This window comes from Lepidochelys olivacea (assembly GCF_965140295.1).
Source record: "Lepidochelys olivacea isolate rLepOli2 genome assembly, chromosome: 2".
NCBI lineage: Eukaryota > Metazoa > Chordata > Testudines > Cheloniidae > Lepidochelys > Lepidochelys olivacea.
This window is the reverse complement of record NC_140412.1, coordinates 193,328,911-193,347,300: the sequence shown is the minus strand read 5'-3', so window position 1 is coordinate 193,347,300 and position 18,390 is coordinate 193,328,911. Positions and strand designations below refer to the sequence as shown.

General features: G+C 44.5%; 1 protein-coding gene across 1 annotated transcript in view; it reads left to right on the top strand.

Moving 5' to 3' along the window:
* SH3BP5 (SH3 domain binding protein 5) overlaps positions 1-18,283 on the top strand; it is a 65,572-nt gene extending 47,289 nt beyond the window's left edge. Inside the window, exons 5-9 of the mRNA XM_084620604.1 lie at positions 1,797-1,927; positions 5,717-5,759; positions 8,657-8,876; positions 15,394-15,654; positions 16,845-18,283. Coding sequence (XP_084476730.1) covers positions 1,797-1,927; positions 5,717-5,759; positions 8,657-8,876; positions 15,394-15,654; positions 16,845-17,023 — 834 coding nt within the window. The 3' untranslated portion in view covers positions 17,024-18,283. The remainder of the gene's footprint in view (positions 1-1,796; positions 1,928-5,716; positions 5,760-8,656; positions 8,877-15,393; positions 15,655-16,844) is intronic.
* The last annotated feature ends 107 nt before the right edge of the window (positions 18,284-18,390 follow it).

The following is an 18,390-nucleotide window of genomic DNA, read 5'->3' as shown; positions in this document are numbered from 1 at the left end:
GGTCCACAAATGAAAAAAGGTTTATAATCATTGGTCTAATGCAGTCCTCTAGGAAAGGTCAAAGCATCATTCTAGCTTTCTAACTGCTGCACAAGCTGAGTAGCAGCAAAGAGATCAACTAACGTGTTGGATGTAGAGCAGAATCTATCTTGAATATTTTATTATTTTGACCTTTCCTCCAAAGGAAAGAGTCTTATTTATATATGTAGGCAGCTGAGGGGCACTGGAGCTGAATATACATTCTTGGATCTAGTCAGAGCCTATGAAAACTATTCTTTCTGGGTTAGAGGGTTCTATAATAAAATGCATATTTTTTTTGTTGCAAAATATGTAGTGCCGATAAGGGGAATGTGGCCTTAAATGAAACTTCTCACTATTACAATAATTGAAATTGGTAGACACCAAAGTTTAATTTAATCATTGTTCAGTCTTTCATGTAAGCATTGAAAGGGGGAACGCGCAGGTTTACTCTGAACGCAATGGAAAGCAAAGGTCAGTTGTGTTCTTCAAGTTAGCACCATCCCTTTGCGTGTGTTGAATATCACTAACTGTTTGGTTTGGCCTCCAAGAGTTACTGCTCATTTGATTGCAGGAGAACACAGCAATGCCAATGAGATTAATATTATTTGAAAACAAAATTATTTGCAATTGGTTGTCTTTTCTGAAATAAGAGCCTGCTACTTTGGTCTGAGGTAGACTGCCCCTTCTGGCATGTGTTGGAATAGCTCAAATAATGGAATAAACTTTGAGCTATTTACATGGGAGTTGGGGGGTAAATTGGTTTGCATTCTGAATTCTTGGAAAAGGAATATCACAGAAAACAGGGTCCCATCACTTTCTGTAACAATGCTGGCCTGTGAGAGAGCCTGTATATATCACCTATGCAATGGAAACCTTCATGTCTTGTCAAAATGTTGGGGGAGACAGAGAGTAATGATTAGTTTATCCTCTGGTTGGATCCTGTTATGCGGTTCACTCCACTCTTATGTTTTCTGCCTGTTATTACAGAAAAATGGATGTCCTAATTTGCCAGGTGGTTCTTCAAATTTGCAAAGCAAAAATATCGCTGATAGCATTTCTGGCATCGTAAACGAAGCAGGACACTCACTGGAGCAGATGAGGAGGATATTTACAGCAATTAAAACAAAATTTACACAAATTAAAGTACTGAGGCAGTGAGCATTATTTATGAATGTTCAAATGTTTGCTTGACTTGTGCCCGAGCCATGAAGCTGTGTGTGTTGGACTGGAAGTGTTCATGGAAAGCATGATACACTTAGCCTTTGGGCTAGTCATATATATGCATCTCTGCCTGCCTAGTCCGTGTGGCAGCATTCGTGATGGCTCATCCTCCTAGCCAGAAGAAGAATGTTCTGTAAAGGAAATAGCTCACTTGTGGAAGAGAATGGGGAAATAACAGGGATGATATGGTAGCTCAGAATGGAGCTGTGCTAGTGGATCTTGAACATCTCACGGGGATTGTGGGGGTACTGAGCTCTCACGTTTGAGGCTGCTTATACCAAAGCTCCCCCAGAATGCACGAAGCAGCAGTATGCTCCTTGTATCATTAATATTTTATTTGCCAACCAGACATGCTGCTGTTTCTTCCAAGAAAGATTTTTCTAAGTAGGTTAATTGAAAGAAGATGTCTCTTCTCTTCTGTTTCTCCCCTCCACCCGGCTACACTCTGAGAGTTTCAGAGAGGTTATGGAAATGCTGTTAATTAAAATTATATGAAACAGATGAGCATGTGACATGCCTACTACAACTTAAAGCATTTGTTTCCTCTCTTGCAGGTCATGGAGGCGGAGCAGACGAAAACAAGAAGTGAGCTGGTGCACAAGGAAACGGCAGCCAAATACAATGCTGCCATGGGCCGGATGAAACAGCTAGAGAAGAAACTGAAAAGAGCCATCAATAAATCCAAGTATGTGTTTTAGCTGGTGGTGTGTTTACATGCTAAGCCTACTTGCATGGGGTGCTTGACACACGTGGCTTCCAGGACTCCGTCCGTGCTGAACCTGCCAGGGGGCTGCACAGATATTGTAACTGTCTGATTTGCAGTCCAGCCCATGCGGTAACAGAACTTTACACTGGCTAAGAAAGCAGCAAGGCTATTGACTAAAAACTTCAAAGGTGTGAGACTACCTCAGAGCTGCTTATCATAGATTAGATTTGTTTGCTTTCCGGAGCCTTCTTGGCAAGCTATGTGAGAGCTATTCTCATGGAAAGGCACATGCTTCAGAGGGTATAGCTAAGAAGCGTATGTGATAAATGATAAAATGTGTTTGGTGTGTGGTTCTCCTCTGCTGCATAGAAGTCTATGCAAATGTGGTGGTTGTCAAGAAAAGCTGCCTTTTGTAATACTTGCTCACTGTCTGTGAAAAAGCTTTAGGTAATCTCCAACTAATACTTTTAATTTTAATAATTAATTTCCATTTTCTGCAGCTTGACTAAACAATGATCATTTATTTAGTGTTTAATCCCTCAGTCTAAAAATTACTTTATCAATGTCTGTTACTATTTTGCTTGATACATATAGAAGTATTAGTGCTTTCCCAGGAAACTCTATCTCACGGGTTCTATCTCACATGTTGTTGCCACGGTGTAGCCTGCAGCCATTCCACCTTGTGCTGTGCGTTTCTGTGATAAGATAAGCAGGGTGCCAGTATTGGATGGGAAACCTCCACAGGTGCTGAAATAAATATTCTGCAGTTCAGTAGACGGCACTCTTTCCTCTAGATCAGAGTGCTGGTGGGGGCATTAAGTTACCAAAAGAGCCTTTATTTGAATGGGATAGAAAACGAAGGTCCTGACAACTTACCATTCAGGTCTTATGGACCTTTTCATAAGAATAAGGGTGTTCATTCTGGCTCCTGACCAGCTGTTACCTTGGGTACATTCTGCTACCCTCGATTCACCTTGCAGTGTCAAATGGATATAGCTTCCTCACTTCCTGCCCCAAACTGTGTAAGGATGCTGTGTCCTGTAACACTTCACTTCAGAGCTTTCTGTGCCAGTGGTGAGTGGAATGACCATACTACATGCCTTGCCACTTTACAAAGGAGTTCCAAAGCTTATGCTCAAATAAATTGGTTAGTCTCTAAGGTGCCCCAAGTCCTCCTTTTCTTAAGGCTGAATTAGTTAACACTGCAAAATTTTTCAGAACATCAAACTTTTCATTTTCTCATGTGAGCTTCGTAATGTAAACAGAAGACAATCCCACCAATTTTTATGGGGAATAGGAGTCTATTGTCTAGTCTCTTCCCATGAGTTCAGGTAGAGGGGATGTAAAAAACAAACTGCTTCGCCAAGAACATATTAATATTCTTTATCTGAAAAATGGAAACAAAAATTCCTGCATCTCAGGGATGTTGAGGCTGCGCTAATGACTCTTCAAAGTGCTCAGATGGTAAACACCAAAAAACCCCCTACATATACAATCTTATAAGTAAGGCTATGTTTTAGTCATGGGTATTTTTAGTAAAAGTCAGGGACAGGTCATGAGCAGTCAACAAAAATTCATGGCCCCTGGCCGGTCCATGACTTTTACTAAAAATATCAGTGAATAAAACTTATGGGGGGGTGGGGGGGGGAGTGCTGCCTGGGGGCCCTGTGGGTGCTGGGGGAGGGCGGCCTGGCTTCTTGGACGGGTGGCGACGCATGGCCTGGGACCCCTGCTGGGGCGGGGGGGCTTGGTGGGGCTGGCTGGCAGGCTCCCTACCTGGCTCTGCACCTCCCCTCCTCCCCCCAGCAGGAGGTTGGGGCACGGGACCGGGTGAAGCGGGCTGTGGGCGGCGCTTACCTGGGGGCTCCCGAGAAGCGGCAACACCCCCCTTGCTCAGCTGCTAGGCGGAGGTGTGGCCAGGCAGCTCTGAGCACTGCCTCCGCCCAGAGCGCTGGCTTCGCAGCTCCCATTTGCTGGGAATGCTTGTGGGGGGGAGGGGGGAGGCTGCCCCAGCAGCGGCCGGTGCACCTGGCGCAGGGGCTGCCCCTGAGCCAGTGCAGAGTCACGAGACCGTGACCTCCGTGACAAACTCACAGCCTTAATTATAAGGGACTGATTTTCTCACACACGCTAAGAGATGGTGAGATGCCGCAAGGAATGAGATCAGGAGCCAAGCTTTGTTGCTCTGCTCCCATGCAGTAGAGGGGGCAGTGGGACTTGACTGGCTTTCATGGTTTAGCCTAAAACTAGGGTGGAACCCAGGGCCTCAGGAGAAACCTTCACATTGAACCAGAGTTGTGTATAGATCCCATATAATGTGTTTGAATTTCAGAGTAGGTTAATCGCCTTTTGTAAGGATAAGTTACGTGGGGAGGCTAAATGGAAAGAGGATAATGAATTCTTAATTTTTAGAGCCAGATTGTGAATCTCTCCTTCCAATGGTGGGCAGTTACTGCCATATGAATAGTCCTTAATGGGCCCACCAGTGGAGTAGTGACTTACCTGAGGGTGTAGAGTTGTGGTGCAGCCCTAGATGTTTTTGTTAATGCAGTAAACAGATGTGTGTTTCACGTGTTACAGTAATGGAGCAAGGGCTGTTGAGTTACAGATAGCTGTAGTGCACAGTGGGCTGTACGGGACCCAAAGAGTGTGCGATGCAGCTAAACAAAGAATTGGTGACAAATCTAGAATTTGGCTGTTATGTGCAGGTCAGGTTTTATTAGATGAGCTCAAATTATGGGTCAGGGTTAACAATCTCTATGTGTCTGGTATTTGAAAGCTGGATTCTGGCACCCTTATATTCAGTAACATGTTGCTCCCCAAGAAACTTCAGTGGGACTGTTTGCAGAGTGAGGTGCCACTCAGTGGTATTTGGCATGTCAGAATCTAGCTCATAGTATGGAAATACAGGGTAGTGGTTGAAGTCTTCATTGTATGTGAGGACTTCTCTGACTGTTCAACTGCCTGGCCGTGATTGGGACAGCTCCTGAAATGTGCAAGTACTTGAAAAGTCTATCTCAGTTGAATAAGATAATTTTATTATTGTAGCATCAAATTGATGACTGTCTTCAAAGCTTTGGAATAGAACTTGGATTCTTGGCTCTAAACTGTGCCTTTTGTATACTTGATATCTGATGATGCTATAAATAAAGCAGGAAACACCTCAAGTGTAGAATCTTTCTGTTTTGTGACTGAGCAAGGACAAAACCTTGGAGTGTCGTGCAGCTGGAGGGAAAAATGTGCAGATGTTCATCTGAATCCTTCCTGTAGTCTGGAGAGAGACCGGCATTTTACTTCCAGCATTCTAAAAAAACACACACCAAAGATCTGTGTATATGCTCCAAGAATTGTGTTTTTTAAAAGGGGGGGCATTCTACCCATTTTTAGAAGGTTAAGACCCTGATTCTAGAAGGTGCTTAAGCATTTACCTAACTTGAAAGCACACTGCTACAGTGGGACTATTTGTGCTTACAGTTGGGCATGTGCTTAAGTACTTAGCAGAACCAAAGCCTAAAAGATTTGTATTCTGTCAGCTCAAGTAATCTGTATTGTTCAAGAGTATAACTTTTAGAACAGGGGTCTTGTTAAAAAAACAAAACTGCAGCATGCAAACATAGATGTTTACATTTTAGATAGGCAACCCCTGAGGATTAAATTGCTGGCATAAGACATAACTGCTTTAATGCTTTGGGCCAGAGCCTCTCTCATACTCCAATCCCCTGGTGTTATCCCAGCAATTGTAACAAATTATTCTTTGTTTTTCCACAGGCCTTATTTTGAACTGAAGGCGAAGTACTATGTACAGCTAGAGGTATGTATCTAATTCAGATCTAGTAATGACTGCTTGCAGTAAAAATTTTAAATACAATGCAACGGGCTGCTATAATCACTCTGCATTTCTGTACAAAGTACATTCCATTCCAAACGCTTCATGCTGAGGAATACACTAAGCCTATTTTAAAAATAAAAGGCCAAAAAAGACTGTTTCCACTTGTGAAGTAGGCGGGCCCCAAAACCCCATTAAAGCCCTGCTGCTTATTGCTGGAACTGAGCGAATAACTTGACCAATTTTGCCTCTTTCAGCAGAATCTGAAGTGTGTGAATTTCATTTACTCTCTGGTTTACAGTTCAAGTTGTTTAAGTGTTTGAAGTCACACAATACTATTTCTCCTCCGTGATCGGATGAGAGTTCTTACAATCAAGTTTCCAGTAGCAAATATGCAGAAAGCAAACTTAAGTAAGCTTTCTATCAGGGCTCAGATACGGGCTTAAAATTTGTGCTAGGATAATGAGCTAAAGAGGGTGCAAACACATACACAGTGAATTGGTTGGGAAAAGTAGAATATTCACAGAAAAAGGTGGGCAGTATTCACTGTTCTCCAGGAAGTGTCCTGGGAGCTGTGATCTGTGGCTAGAGTAGCAGTTTATTTCTACTGATGGTAGTAAGAAGGACAGAAGTGCGTCATGTGCGTGCATAGAGGCAATGGAGGACGGTGGAGGGATTGCTGAGTACCTGTGGGGCACGCAGGGGAGGGAAACAGCTACATTAGCAATATTTCTACCTGGCGTAGCAACCAGCTGTGCAGGCACCAGTCTGTAAATGGACCACTGGATCCCATGTGTTTCTAAGCCAACTGAGTCTGGTAGAGTCTAGTCTCTGTTTTCTAGCTCTGGGACCCTTGAGCAGACCCAGACTCAGACCTCATCTGGGGCCCTTCTTTGGGGCCCATCCAGCTCCTCTAAACCCTGAAATCAGCATCTGAGCTCTCCGAGGTGCCCACTCCCTTGCCTCCTCATCACTTACACATGCTCACCCAGAGCTCCATCTAGGCAGTGAGCCTGAATGTAACCCCTTCTGGGACAGGGTGACAGGAAAGCAAGGGACACCGGCTCAGTAAAGGAGTTTTTGTTAACCGTAGAGACTTGACTCTTGCAGTACTGGAGCGCGCTTCCTCCCCTAGTCTGAGCTCACCCTTCCCGTAAGCCTGTGGCTCATCAGCAGTTCAGGCTGGGCAGAATCCCTGCTGTCCCCTCTCTCCTGCACATCGTCCTTATGTGGAGTGATGGTCACCCCCGATCCAACGCTCCCTATCCAATCCCCCCTGCCCCCTGTCTCCTGACTGCCCCCCTGGACCTCCTGCCCTCCCCCCGTCCCCTTACCCTTACCAGGCTGCACGGAGTGGCAGGACAGGCTCATTGGAAACCCTGGGAGGTGGGCAGGCGCAAGCTACTACTGGGGAGGGGGGAAAGCAGGGGAGGGGCTGGGGCGAGCGAGCCTCCCCGGCCGGGAGCTTAAGGGTTGGGTAGGACGGTCCCGCGGGCCGTAGTTTGCCAACCGCTCCTCTAGGCTGTCTATTCACAGACCGATTGCATGCTTTTCTACAGAGCCCTCTAGCCTGCAAGCAGGAGCAGGAACCCCCTGAAAATTAAAGTGACGGCTTAGTAATTTTTACCCAGGTTTTGAAATGCCACTGGGCAGTTGTCGAAACTGCAGTACAGTAGGTTCCTCTCAGGCAAGTTGTCTTGTGTTCAACATACAATACAAAATGGAGTTCATAAATTGATACTGTCATATCCCATCCTGTCACAAGATTTATTTCATGTTTGCTTTTTGTTGTACTCCTTAACAACAGTCTTCTCTCCTAGCTGTGGAGTGGGGATTGTGCCTGAAGGGGGGAAAAGGGGGCAGTTAAAGCTGCACACTACAATATTCAAGGCTTTGAAGCTTGCTGCAACCTGGGTCTGAACGCATGTGTGCAGTTTTAATGACCAGGAAGTGATGGGTTAGTTTTGTTTCTGCCCGGAAAACTTCCTGCATCTGTTTGGAGCCAAGTGAGCAGTTCAGCCTTTCCTATTCCCCGATCCTGTAGGGGGAGAGGCAAGGACTGTTAGCATTCATGCTGTCAGCTAGTGAATTGCTGAGGGGCTATGCGATAGCTCTGCTCAGGCACATTCAGATTTAGGCATTTATTCCAACATGTGGCAATAATGCCTCAAATTGCTCCAGAGCCCAGTCTAGATAATCAGGAACTGGAGAACTGTCCCAAGTAGTTTTCTGCTAGTTGTGCATGTCCATTCACGTCAATAAATGGCCAAAATAAACATAGTCTATTATTAAGCACTTTCATTAGCTCTTCATCTTAACATGGATCACCCTGTCCTCAGCTAATAGAGGTTTATACGCCGTTCTTGGCTATGTGACACATACAGAATCCTTTCCAATGCACTGGAGTGTTCATTCAAACTGGAACACCACAACTGTTTGCTTTTTCCCCATGTATCCCCTCACAACTTCCCTAGCTTTTTGCATAATTGGGGTACTTTTCAACTAAAAAACCCCTCTCATCATCTGTCCACCAAAATTATTAGTTACATTTTAACCTATCTACTCATTATTTAATACCTAGCTCTAATATACCACTTTTCATTGGTAGATCTCAAAGCACTTTACAAAGGATCCCCACTGTGCCCATTTTACAGATGAGGAACTGAGGCACAGAGCAGTGACATGAATTGTCCAAGGTCACCCAGCAGGCAGTGGCTAAGCCAGGAATAGAAGTCGCCTGCATCCCAGTCCAGTTCTCTATCAACTAGGCCGTGTTGCCTGCTTAGCTGGGGAAATGAAGCCCCCTGGTCTCTCCTTATATAATGAGAATTTGTTTGAAATCCGCAATAGTTTAAAGAAACCCCATCTGCCTTCCTCCTTAGCAATTCAAGAAGACTGTGGATGACCTGCAGGCAAAGCTGGCCCTAGCCAAGGGAGAGTACAAAACAGCCTTGAAAAACCTGGAGATGATCTCAGACGAGATCCACGAGAGAAGACGGTCTTCTGCCATGGGACCCCGGGGGTGTGGTGTGGGTGCAGAAGGCAGTAACACCTCGTTGGAAGATCTTTCAGCATGTAAACTGGAGTCAGACTCCATCTCTAGTAAGTATAAAGTTGTGTTCAGAAATTCCCATGGGTAAGTGTCGTATGTGGCAGTGGAGGGTTGAAATGAAGGACCTTGTTTGTATCCTACAGCTGGCAGGGGCGGCAGGTTTGTATAATTTTTGGTGGTGCCCAGAACCTGCCCCTGCCCAAACTCCGCCTCCCACCTGCCCAAGGCTCTGGGAGGAAGTTTGGGTGAGGGAGGAGGTCTGGGGTGCAGGTCTTAGGCTGGGGCAGGGGATTGGAGTGCAGGATGCAGGTTCTGGGAGGGAGTTTGGGGATGGGAAGGGGTGCAGGGGTAAGGGCTGTGGGATGTGGGGTGAGAGCTGTGGGGTGTGGGAGGGGCTCAGGGCGAGAGTAGGGGTGTAGGGGGTGAGGGCTCTGTCTGGGGCTGGGAATGAGGGGTTTGGGGTGTGGGAGGGGCTCAAGGTGAGAGTAGGAGTGTGGGGGATGAGGGCTCTGTCTGGGGCTGGGGGGTTGTGGTGTTGGAGAGGCTCAGGGCTAAGGCAGGGGGTTGGAGTGCAGGGGGATGAGGGCTCTGGCTGGGACAGGGATAAGGTGTTTGGGGTATATGAGGGGCTCAGGGCTAGGGTTGAGGGTGTGTGTGGGGGGGTGAAAGCTCTGGCTGATGGTGTGGGCTCTGGGGTGGGGTGGGGCAGGGCTGGAGAAGAGGAGATTGGGGTGCAGGCAGGCTGCTTTGGGACAGGGGCCAGAGAGGAGGACTCCCCCCAGCCCTTTCCCTGCCAGCAGCAGCGAGCTCTGGGGGAGGAGCCTACCTTTCCCGCCCCCCCGAGCAGCACACTCACCCCCACCACTGTCACTGCACGTGCTCCTAGGGCCCCTCTCAGGTCCAGGAATCTCTCTCACCTCCCCCGTGGTGGGTGCCTGAGGGTGCTGTGAGCGCCTCCTCCCCTCCTGCTGCCCCTCACTGTAGCCTCACTGGGGGTGAGGGATGGGGCTTTCTCTTTGCCCAGCATGGGGCAGGAGCGGTGACTGGGGGCGGGGTTGGAGCCCTGTGCTGGTGGAGGGTCCCGCCGGAAAAGGGAAGGGTCTGAGGTAGAAGGGCAAGCTCAGTTAGTCTGCCCTGGCAGTCGAGATGGGGGGCACTAGGACCCTGCTCGGAAGAGGCAGCCAGGGATGCTCTGCTCCGGGGCTGGGGAGATGCGTGGGGACAGCAAGTGGGGGCTGGGGGACAGCTGGGGGAGGTGGTGGCAAGTGGGCTGGGGGGACACCCGACCCCAAATATTGGTGGGGCCGGGCCCCTGGGCTCTGAATATTGCTGGTGCCAAGACACCACATGGAGATATAACTCCCTGCCCCTGATCAGCTGGTGATTAGTCAGATACTTTACAACTTCAGTTAACTCAGTTGCACCTTCTGTTAACCCCACAATTTACCATGCACTTGAGAATTCCCTTCTCAGGGGAAATGGAGAAGAATGGAAACTCTCTATTTTCTCCTAGCATTACAGCTGTTGCAAACCACGGTGATGCATGCAAGAAACAGAATGAATACACTTCAAAGCATATAAATAAAGGGGCACAACTGACAACGTTTATGCCGTAACTCTAGGGCCTGATATACCATTACAAAATGATGTGCAGAACTGTTTCTGTTGGTGTGGTATTTTTATTTTTTATTTATTTATTTATTTTACTGAAATATACCAGTACAACCCCTCTTTGGATGCAGTTATGCCAGTATTCTGGGTTACTGATACCAATGCATCCATACTGGGGGGCACTGTGCTGCTTTAACATCACTGGTACATCTATATAGTAAACTATTGTGGTATAGTTAAAGCAGTACAACTCTTGTCTTTAGGCCTTGTCTACACAAGCTGCTTTCATTATGTGGGCTCCTTTGATATGTTGCCATGTGAATAGTGCAGCCATAAGAACGGCCATACTGGGTCAGACCAAAGGTCCATCCAGCCCAGTATCCTGTCTGCCGACAGTGGCCAATGCCAGGTGCCCCAGAGGGAGCGAATCTCACAGGCAATGATCAAGTGATCTCTCTCCTGCCATTCATCTTCACCCTCTGACAAACAGAGGCTAGGGACACCATTCCTTACCCATCCTGGCTAATAGCCATTAATGGACTTAACCTCCATGAATTTATCTAGTTCTCTTTTAAACCCTGTTATAGTCCTAGCCTTCACAACCTCTTCAGGTCAGGAGTTCCACAGGTTGACTGTGTGCTGTGTGAAGAAGAACTTCCTTTTATTTGGTACTTTGAATAAGGGAAGCAAAGAAATAGGAACATATTAGCTCAGTGTGCTGCATGTCAGGTCTGGAGATGCATCTTCTTTGAGAGACAAACAGCAGTAAGATTGTGCAGCAGGCCCAGATAGTCACACTGTTTAGTGGAGATGATATTGAGCTGCAAAGATTGGAACATTCCCCAAGTTCTGTGTAGCCTTGGATCTGGGTTTCTGATTCAAGCCCCTCTCTACTAGGAAGAATGAGCTGCTAAAGAGGAGAGACTAAAATAGCTTGAGACTGAAAAGAGGCTTCCTTTTCTGTCGCTCCCAGTTATAGTTTTCTGCTCCAAAAATGATCCCTTCTTTCTGTATCTCCGCTTTTGTCTGGAGGAAAAAACCCTGTCAAAGTGCTGCTGATCACAGGACTTGTTCATAACTACATAACCAAGTCACATCTCCTCCCTGCAGCCCTAATACGCTGCCCTCATGGATATAAGCCAGCCATTAGGGCTTCTTGAAATTTTGAGGCAGGTCTCCCAAAAGTATTACTGGGCTTGTTTCTTTAGACAGTCTGTCCTCCCTGTATATAAATACAAGCTGGTATATGCCATATCACCCACCACCTTGGCATTATTAGATTTAGTTTTCTTCAATATTGCATTGTCTGTTAGTTGATGCTTACATCTCATTCATGGAGTGCACGCTTCTGGTGGCCAGGGATGTAAAGGAGCTAAAAATGCATGCAGTGTCCAATTTGCTGCCCACACTTCCCAAGATCAGATGCATTAGGACAACTACTCCACAACTCATTCTGTGTAGAGGGATATATCGGGCCTGGTTCTGATCTCACACCAATCTTATTACCATATAATGGTGAATACATATTGATGATTAAACCCTTCCCCCGATTTAAATTAAAAAGTCAGATTTTTTAAATTTTTTTGTTTTTATGTGAAAGTATGGCAATCTGTGTTAAGGCCTATACTTATAATATGTTAAAATCGTTTAAATTAAATATAAACAATAATATTATGCAGTTTGGTGCCAAGTTTTAAAGAAAATCAAACTGAACTGGTGGAAGCCACTGGCTAAGCACATGGAACCAGAGTTTGTTGAAGTGCTAAGCCAGTTTTTGACAGTGCAGTAGTCCCTTCTGCAGGTGCAGAGAATGTTTTTTTTTATTTTTTTTTATTTAGTTCAATTTATTCAACTAGTTCAGTTCAGTGACTAGTACAGAAACCAATTGGGATTTGAAAAAGCAGGAAAACGTGTTTCCCTCTGCCAATCTATGAATAAAAAGTAGGTGTGAAAGAATGAGATCTACTAATTCTAAAATCTTGAAGGACATGGTGAACAGCAACCATCACTTCAGTTCTCTGACTACAGATCATACTGCCTTTGTTTAATACATCCATTTTAAATGCAAATAATGTTTTAATAAACTTCTTATGTATCCAGTACACAAATAAAATTAACATAAACAATTAAAATGCTGTTTTATACATTGAATTCCAATTTCCATCCAGATAGACATTGACACAAATCACAAGGAAAGAAAATTAATACTTTACTTTCTAACACACTAAAATGGTGAATGATGCACTTATTCCATAGCTGATAACTCTGAATAAATGTATATTAAGCTATATAATTGCATATCTAAATGTGCATAGACATTTTGCTCACCAGGAGGATAGACTAAGTACCAAATTTAGCATAAAGGCTATATTTAGTTGCAAATTAACATGTTTTAACTAATGAGTATCAGCTTTTCTTTAGGAAGACCACTATGAAGAACAAATGCAAAACAAGATTTAAATTCGGGTTTTCTGCTTGGTGATTTAAAATCGGTGATTTAAATTGCTTTGACTTAAATCAGTCCACCCTGGACCAAATAGTTCCACTTCAGTGGAGTTACTCCTGACTCTCACTGGAGAGAGAGAATTCAGAATCAGGGCCTGACTGTGGATTAAAGACCTGCCAGTCCAATAAGAACATTACACCCAGAAAATTTAATTTATTGCCCATCATAATGGGTGATACCTTTCTACCCAAGACTGTTTATTTCTTGAATATAGAACAAAATTCTGTCTGCTGGGCTTAGGTGAAACTTGTAAGCAGCATACACTGATCTTTGTTGGCAATAGTAGATACTGTTCAGTTTCTTACTTGGTACAGCTTGTCTTTGGTAATTAAATATGAACTGTAATTTTCTTTAGTTGTATTTGTCCTAGACTAGCAGATTAGTGCTACTTACGAAGCAGATCATTTCTGCAAATAGGAACGACTTTGTGTAGCCACTGTTGCTCATCCCCTGCAAAATTATCTGGCACTGACCCACATGTATTGATAAAACATGGGGAGTGGGAAGAACCAGTTACATACCAGTTTTATGTCTGGAGGAGACGGAACTCTGCTGTGCAGTCTTGGACTTAATGTTTAAAAATATCAGGAGGTGGCTGCTGTAATTATCCATCTATCATCTGCTGAAGTATTCTTAGGTCAGTTCTGTAACATCTAGTACATGGAGGCTGGAGATCCTTGAAACAACAAAGCTGGTGGGTGTTTCTTTTTTGTACCCTTTATGTTTATAAATAATGAGCAAGAGCCAGAGGTTTATAAGAAAATAGAAAAGATGCCTTGAATTTTTTCTTTGAATTTTTTCCTTGTTAACACTGTTATTGTGCTTTGTGTTCTTTTAACTGGGTTCTGAGTGAACTTTGCTTTCAATAGCAAGAACTGCAAGGAAGTGTAACTGAAGATAACTTCCAGTCATTATAAATTCCGTGTTGTGTGGCTTGTTCAGCCCTGCATGGTTCTGTCAGAGGCATCAGTCCTGCCAAGGCTTATGCACATGAGTGACCCCTTTAATTGCAATGGGACTACTTGTGTCTGGGACAGCTTGGAAAAGAGACGACTAAGCGGGATATGATTGAGGACTATAAAATCATGACCGGTGTAGAGAAAGTAGATAGGGAAGTGTTATTTACTCCTCCTCCTAACACAAGAACTAGGGGTCACCAAATGAAATTAATAGGCAGCAGGTTTAAAACAAACAAAAGGAAGTATTATTTTCACAAAATGCACAGTCAACCTGTGGAACTCCTTGCCAGAGGATGTTGTGAAGGCCAAGACTATAGGGTTCAAAAAATAACTAAATAAATTCATGGAGGATAGGTCCATCAATGGCCATTAGCCAGGATGGGCAGGGATGGTGTCCCTAACCTCTGTTTGCCAGAAGCTGAGAATGGGCGACAGGGGATGGATCACTTGGTGATTACCTGTTCTGTTCATTCCCTCTGGGACACCTGGCATTGGCCACCGTCAGAAGACAGGATACTGGGCTAGATGGACCTTTGATCTGATCCAGTATGGCTATTCTTATGTGTGCATAAGCCTTTGGCAACATGGGTCCTAATCCTGCAGTGACCAAAGACTGGAAACTTTAGCTTTAACAAGACCTACTGCACCTACAATGCACAAAATGGAACATTACTGATTTATTCTTCCCCCACCCCCACACTCAACGAGGAGTCTGTGGCTTACTCTATCCTGTGCTCTTGACATGGTTAATGCTAATTGTAATTTTGCACACAAAATGAGCGAGGAGACAGATTTTGTGTTGCTTAGTGATCCCTGGGCTGAGGGAGATTCTAGTGCAGTGGCTCCCAATGTATTTACCATTGTGGGCAACCAATACTACCTGTATTGCCCTGAGGATGTCACATGGGCCACAGCTGTGTGCCGATTGGGCTGCGGGTTGAGAACCGCTGTTCTAGTGAGTCCTGTTGGATTTTAGCTGCATAAGCAGTAAGATAATATGCAGTAGCTGAGCTCCCACCTTCTGCCACATCTGGCTTTAAAATATTATTACAGATAAATATTGACAGGCTCCAGTCAGGTATCCCATTGTGATGGGTACAGTACACTTATTACAGAGAGAGTCACTGTCCCAAACTGCTTTGTCTGGCTTACAACAGACTATAATAGGTGGACAAGACATACAAGTGGGAGGCATAGTACAAATAGGCTTGTTTTTTATCTCAACACAGTGAGGAGGAGGAGGAGTTGTCGCTACAGTATTGGATGGTACATCATGTTAGCTTGTTTCTCCCAAAAGCTTCTCAAGAAATGGGAATCTTTCTCCCCTCACCCAAGGCCTGCTAATGAGATGCAATGTTAATATACTGCAGAGAAATAGTTAAACTCTACGTGTAAGTGCAGCCCTTAAGATAGCAATGTACATCCTGCTGATGAACAAGCTGCTTTGTGGAAATGGGAAGGCTAACTGGAATTCCCCCCCAAACATTACAGTGGCTTCTGAAGTGTTTGAGGATGACAACTGCAGCAGCTTTGTGTCTGAAGAAGATTCTGAGGCCCAGTCAGTGTCCAGTTTCAGTTCTGGTCCTACAAGTCCCTATGAGATGCCCACTCAGTTTCCTCCAGCAACGCGACCTGGAAGCCTGGACCTGCCCAGTCCTGTCTCCCTGTCCGAATTTGGGATGATGTTTCCTGTTCTAGGCCCTCGAAGTGAATGCAGTGGGGCATCATCGCCTGAATGTGAAGTTGAAAGAGGTAAGTAGAGCTGGGTTAGCCCAGGACCAATTTATTATGCAGCTTTATAAAGGAGCAGAAGAACGTGCTCAACTCCTGCAGGGATGCTGTGCTGATTGGGTTCAGACACACGGTCTGCTCTCTGGGCGGGGCCAGAGCTACTTTCATGCCACAGTATTACTGCTCTTTAAAAACGTCATTATTTATTCCCGAAAATGAGAGGTTCCCCAGTTTCACTCCTGCCTGACCCCATGTTCTATACAGCAACGATGTTAGCGGCTTTAGCAGTAACTAACTGATCCATCAGTTGTTGCCTTCCACTATTTGGATTCTGATATTACATTATTTGAAGGATAAGCGCTGAGCTGTTTTGTTTTGTTTTTTTTTGGAGGTGGGGGGAAGTAATGATGTAATCCTGCTGCCCAGTTCTGATCAAATAAGGTGCCAAAGCAGAAACGGAGCTTAGAGGATTAATTGCTCTCCTACTGAAGTCTGTCAGTCATTGCATTTGGTGATTCAGGGCACAAGACAAAACTCAGCTTGGAAGGCCAACATCCATTATTTAAGGCCTTTGTCTACACTAAAGGGAAAAGTCAATCTAAGCTATGCAATTGGAGTTACGCGAACAGCGTAACTCAAATCGACGTATCTTAGATTTACTTACCGCAGGGTCCACACTAGGCGACGTCGATGGGAGATGCTCTCCTGTCAATTTCCCTATACTCTTCTTGATCAGGAGTCGAAGGGAGAGCGATCAGCGGTCGATTTAGCAGGTCTTCGCTAGACCTGTTAAAACGATTGCCAATGCATCGATTGCTGCAGTGTCAATCCTCCAGTAAGTGTAGACGAGCCCTAAGTATATTACACTTTGTCCTAGGTCAGTGGCGCTCAAACTTCTTTTACTGGTGACCCCTTTCACATAGCAAATCTCTGAGTGCGACCCCCCCCGCCTCCCCGGTATAAACACTTTTTGATATATTTAACACCATTATAAATGCTGGAGGCAAAGTGGGATTTGGGGTGGAGGTTGACAGCTTGCGACCCCCCATGTAATAGCCTTGTGACCCCTTGAGGGGTCCTGAGCCCCAGTTTGAGAAGCCCTGTCCTAGGTTCTTAGATACTTTGGTGAAGGAAGTTGTACGAGTGCCCACTTGACCCATATAGCATTCTAAGACTTAAGGTTTAATAACATTTTAATTGTGTCTTTGCAGGGGAAAGGGCAGAAGGGGCTGAGAACAAGATCGGCAACAAAGTGAACAAGAATAGGAGCAGCAGTGGCAACTCCACTGAAGGTCTGGCTTTGGATAACCGAATGAAGCAGCTTTCGCTCCAGTGCATGAAAGTCAAAGAGGGGATCATTGCAGACAGAAAAGCTGTACAAATTGGCTGAGTCCTCCTGCTGCTCTGGTTAATGGGAGTATAAATATACATGAACTTCAAAATGTCTGAAGAACATTGTGCCAATAACTATTTAATATATGCCAAATCTTAAGCGTTTACTCTACAAATTTAAAACTGCACTAAAGAAGTTTGATGTTGAGGGCTGAAGTTTTTTTCAGTAAAATCTTTGTAGGACAGACAAGTTGTCAAATGTGTAAGTTGTGCTTGCTGTATTTCACAGCCTTTGTAAATTGTTTTGTAGCAGCCTGGCTGAAGCAATAACTAGCATTATTCCTGTATAAACACATGCCAGTAAGGGTGTGAAATCCAAGCCAAACACTTGTGGTGAGCAGTTTGGCTTGTCTTGTAGAATGAGATGCACTTTAGATACAGTGGATCTCTGAAGTGTAATTGGCATATCCTTTAAACAACCGTATTTGTCTGTATTATTCTGAAACTGTAGAAGTATTTTGTATACAAGGAAGCTGTTGCATGTGTGGGTCTAGAAGTCTTCGGTCTGCCTCCAGTGCTCATGAGGAAGCTAGTCATGACCTAAAGTATTGGCCTGAGAGGGTGGCATTATTACTCAATAGTTGCGTGCTCCTTCTAACCCCCTACTTTTCAGGTGGGGAGTGGGGTGACTTTGAGGGTGAATTCAGTGCCAAAATGACAGATTTAACTTGTTTCTAAGAATTTGAGTATCATTTTTCAGCACCTGAAGTGTTGTTACTGTAAAATGAGATGAATTAACGTGTGCCAGCGAGAAGTCGTATTAGATCTCAACCTACCGAATAGTAGAAGCTTGTCCTTAAGATACGCATGAAGAAAAGGAGTTGCTAATGTGGATTGATGACGTGTTAATTTCTCTGTAGGTTGTAATGTGGGGTTTTAGAATTGTTTAAGAGACTTATAATTTTAGTATCCCCTAGAGAAACTGTTCACTAAAAATAGAAAGAGAATGGGGGCATGTTTTGGCAGCAGCTGTTAGGCAGTAGTGGTGTCTAGTAGTTATGCTAATAAGTGGTAGCAAAAATCCTAGGACAATTCAGTTTTGGTGGCTGAACATTTCTGAAAGTATCCTACTATATCTAAAGTATTCAGTTTTTTGTTGTTAATTGGATGGGAATTTAGCATCACCCAAAATATTTTCTATTCCTTGTTTTGTAGTCCTCCGTGTATTTTGTCCCAGCCCCTTGGCTTGTGTATCTATTCTCAAAGTAAATGTAAAATTCTTCACACTACAGTAAACATTTTGGTTTTCCACATTTTATTTTGTGTTGTACAGTTTCAGTGTATTAAGTACTAAATATTTCAGTAGCTGTTCTAAACGTAGTTCCATAGTAAAACCAGAATCTGATATTTAAACCTCTGACTAAA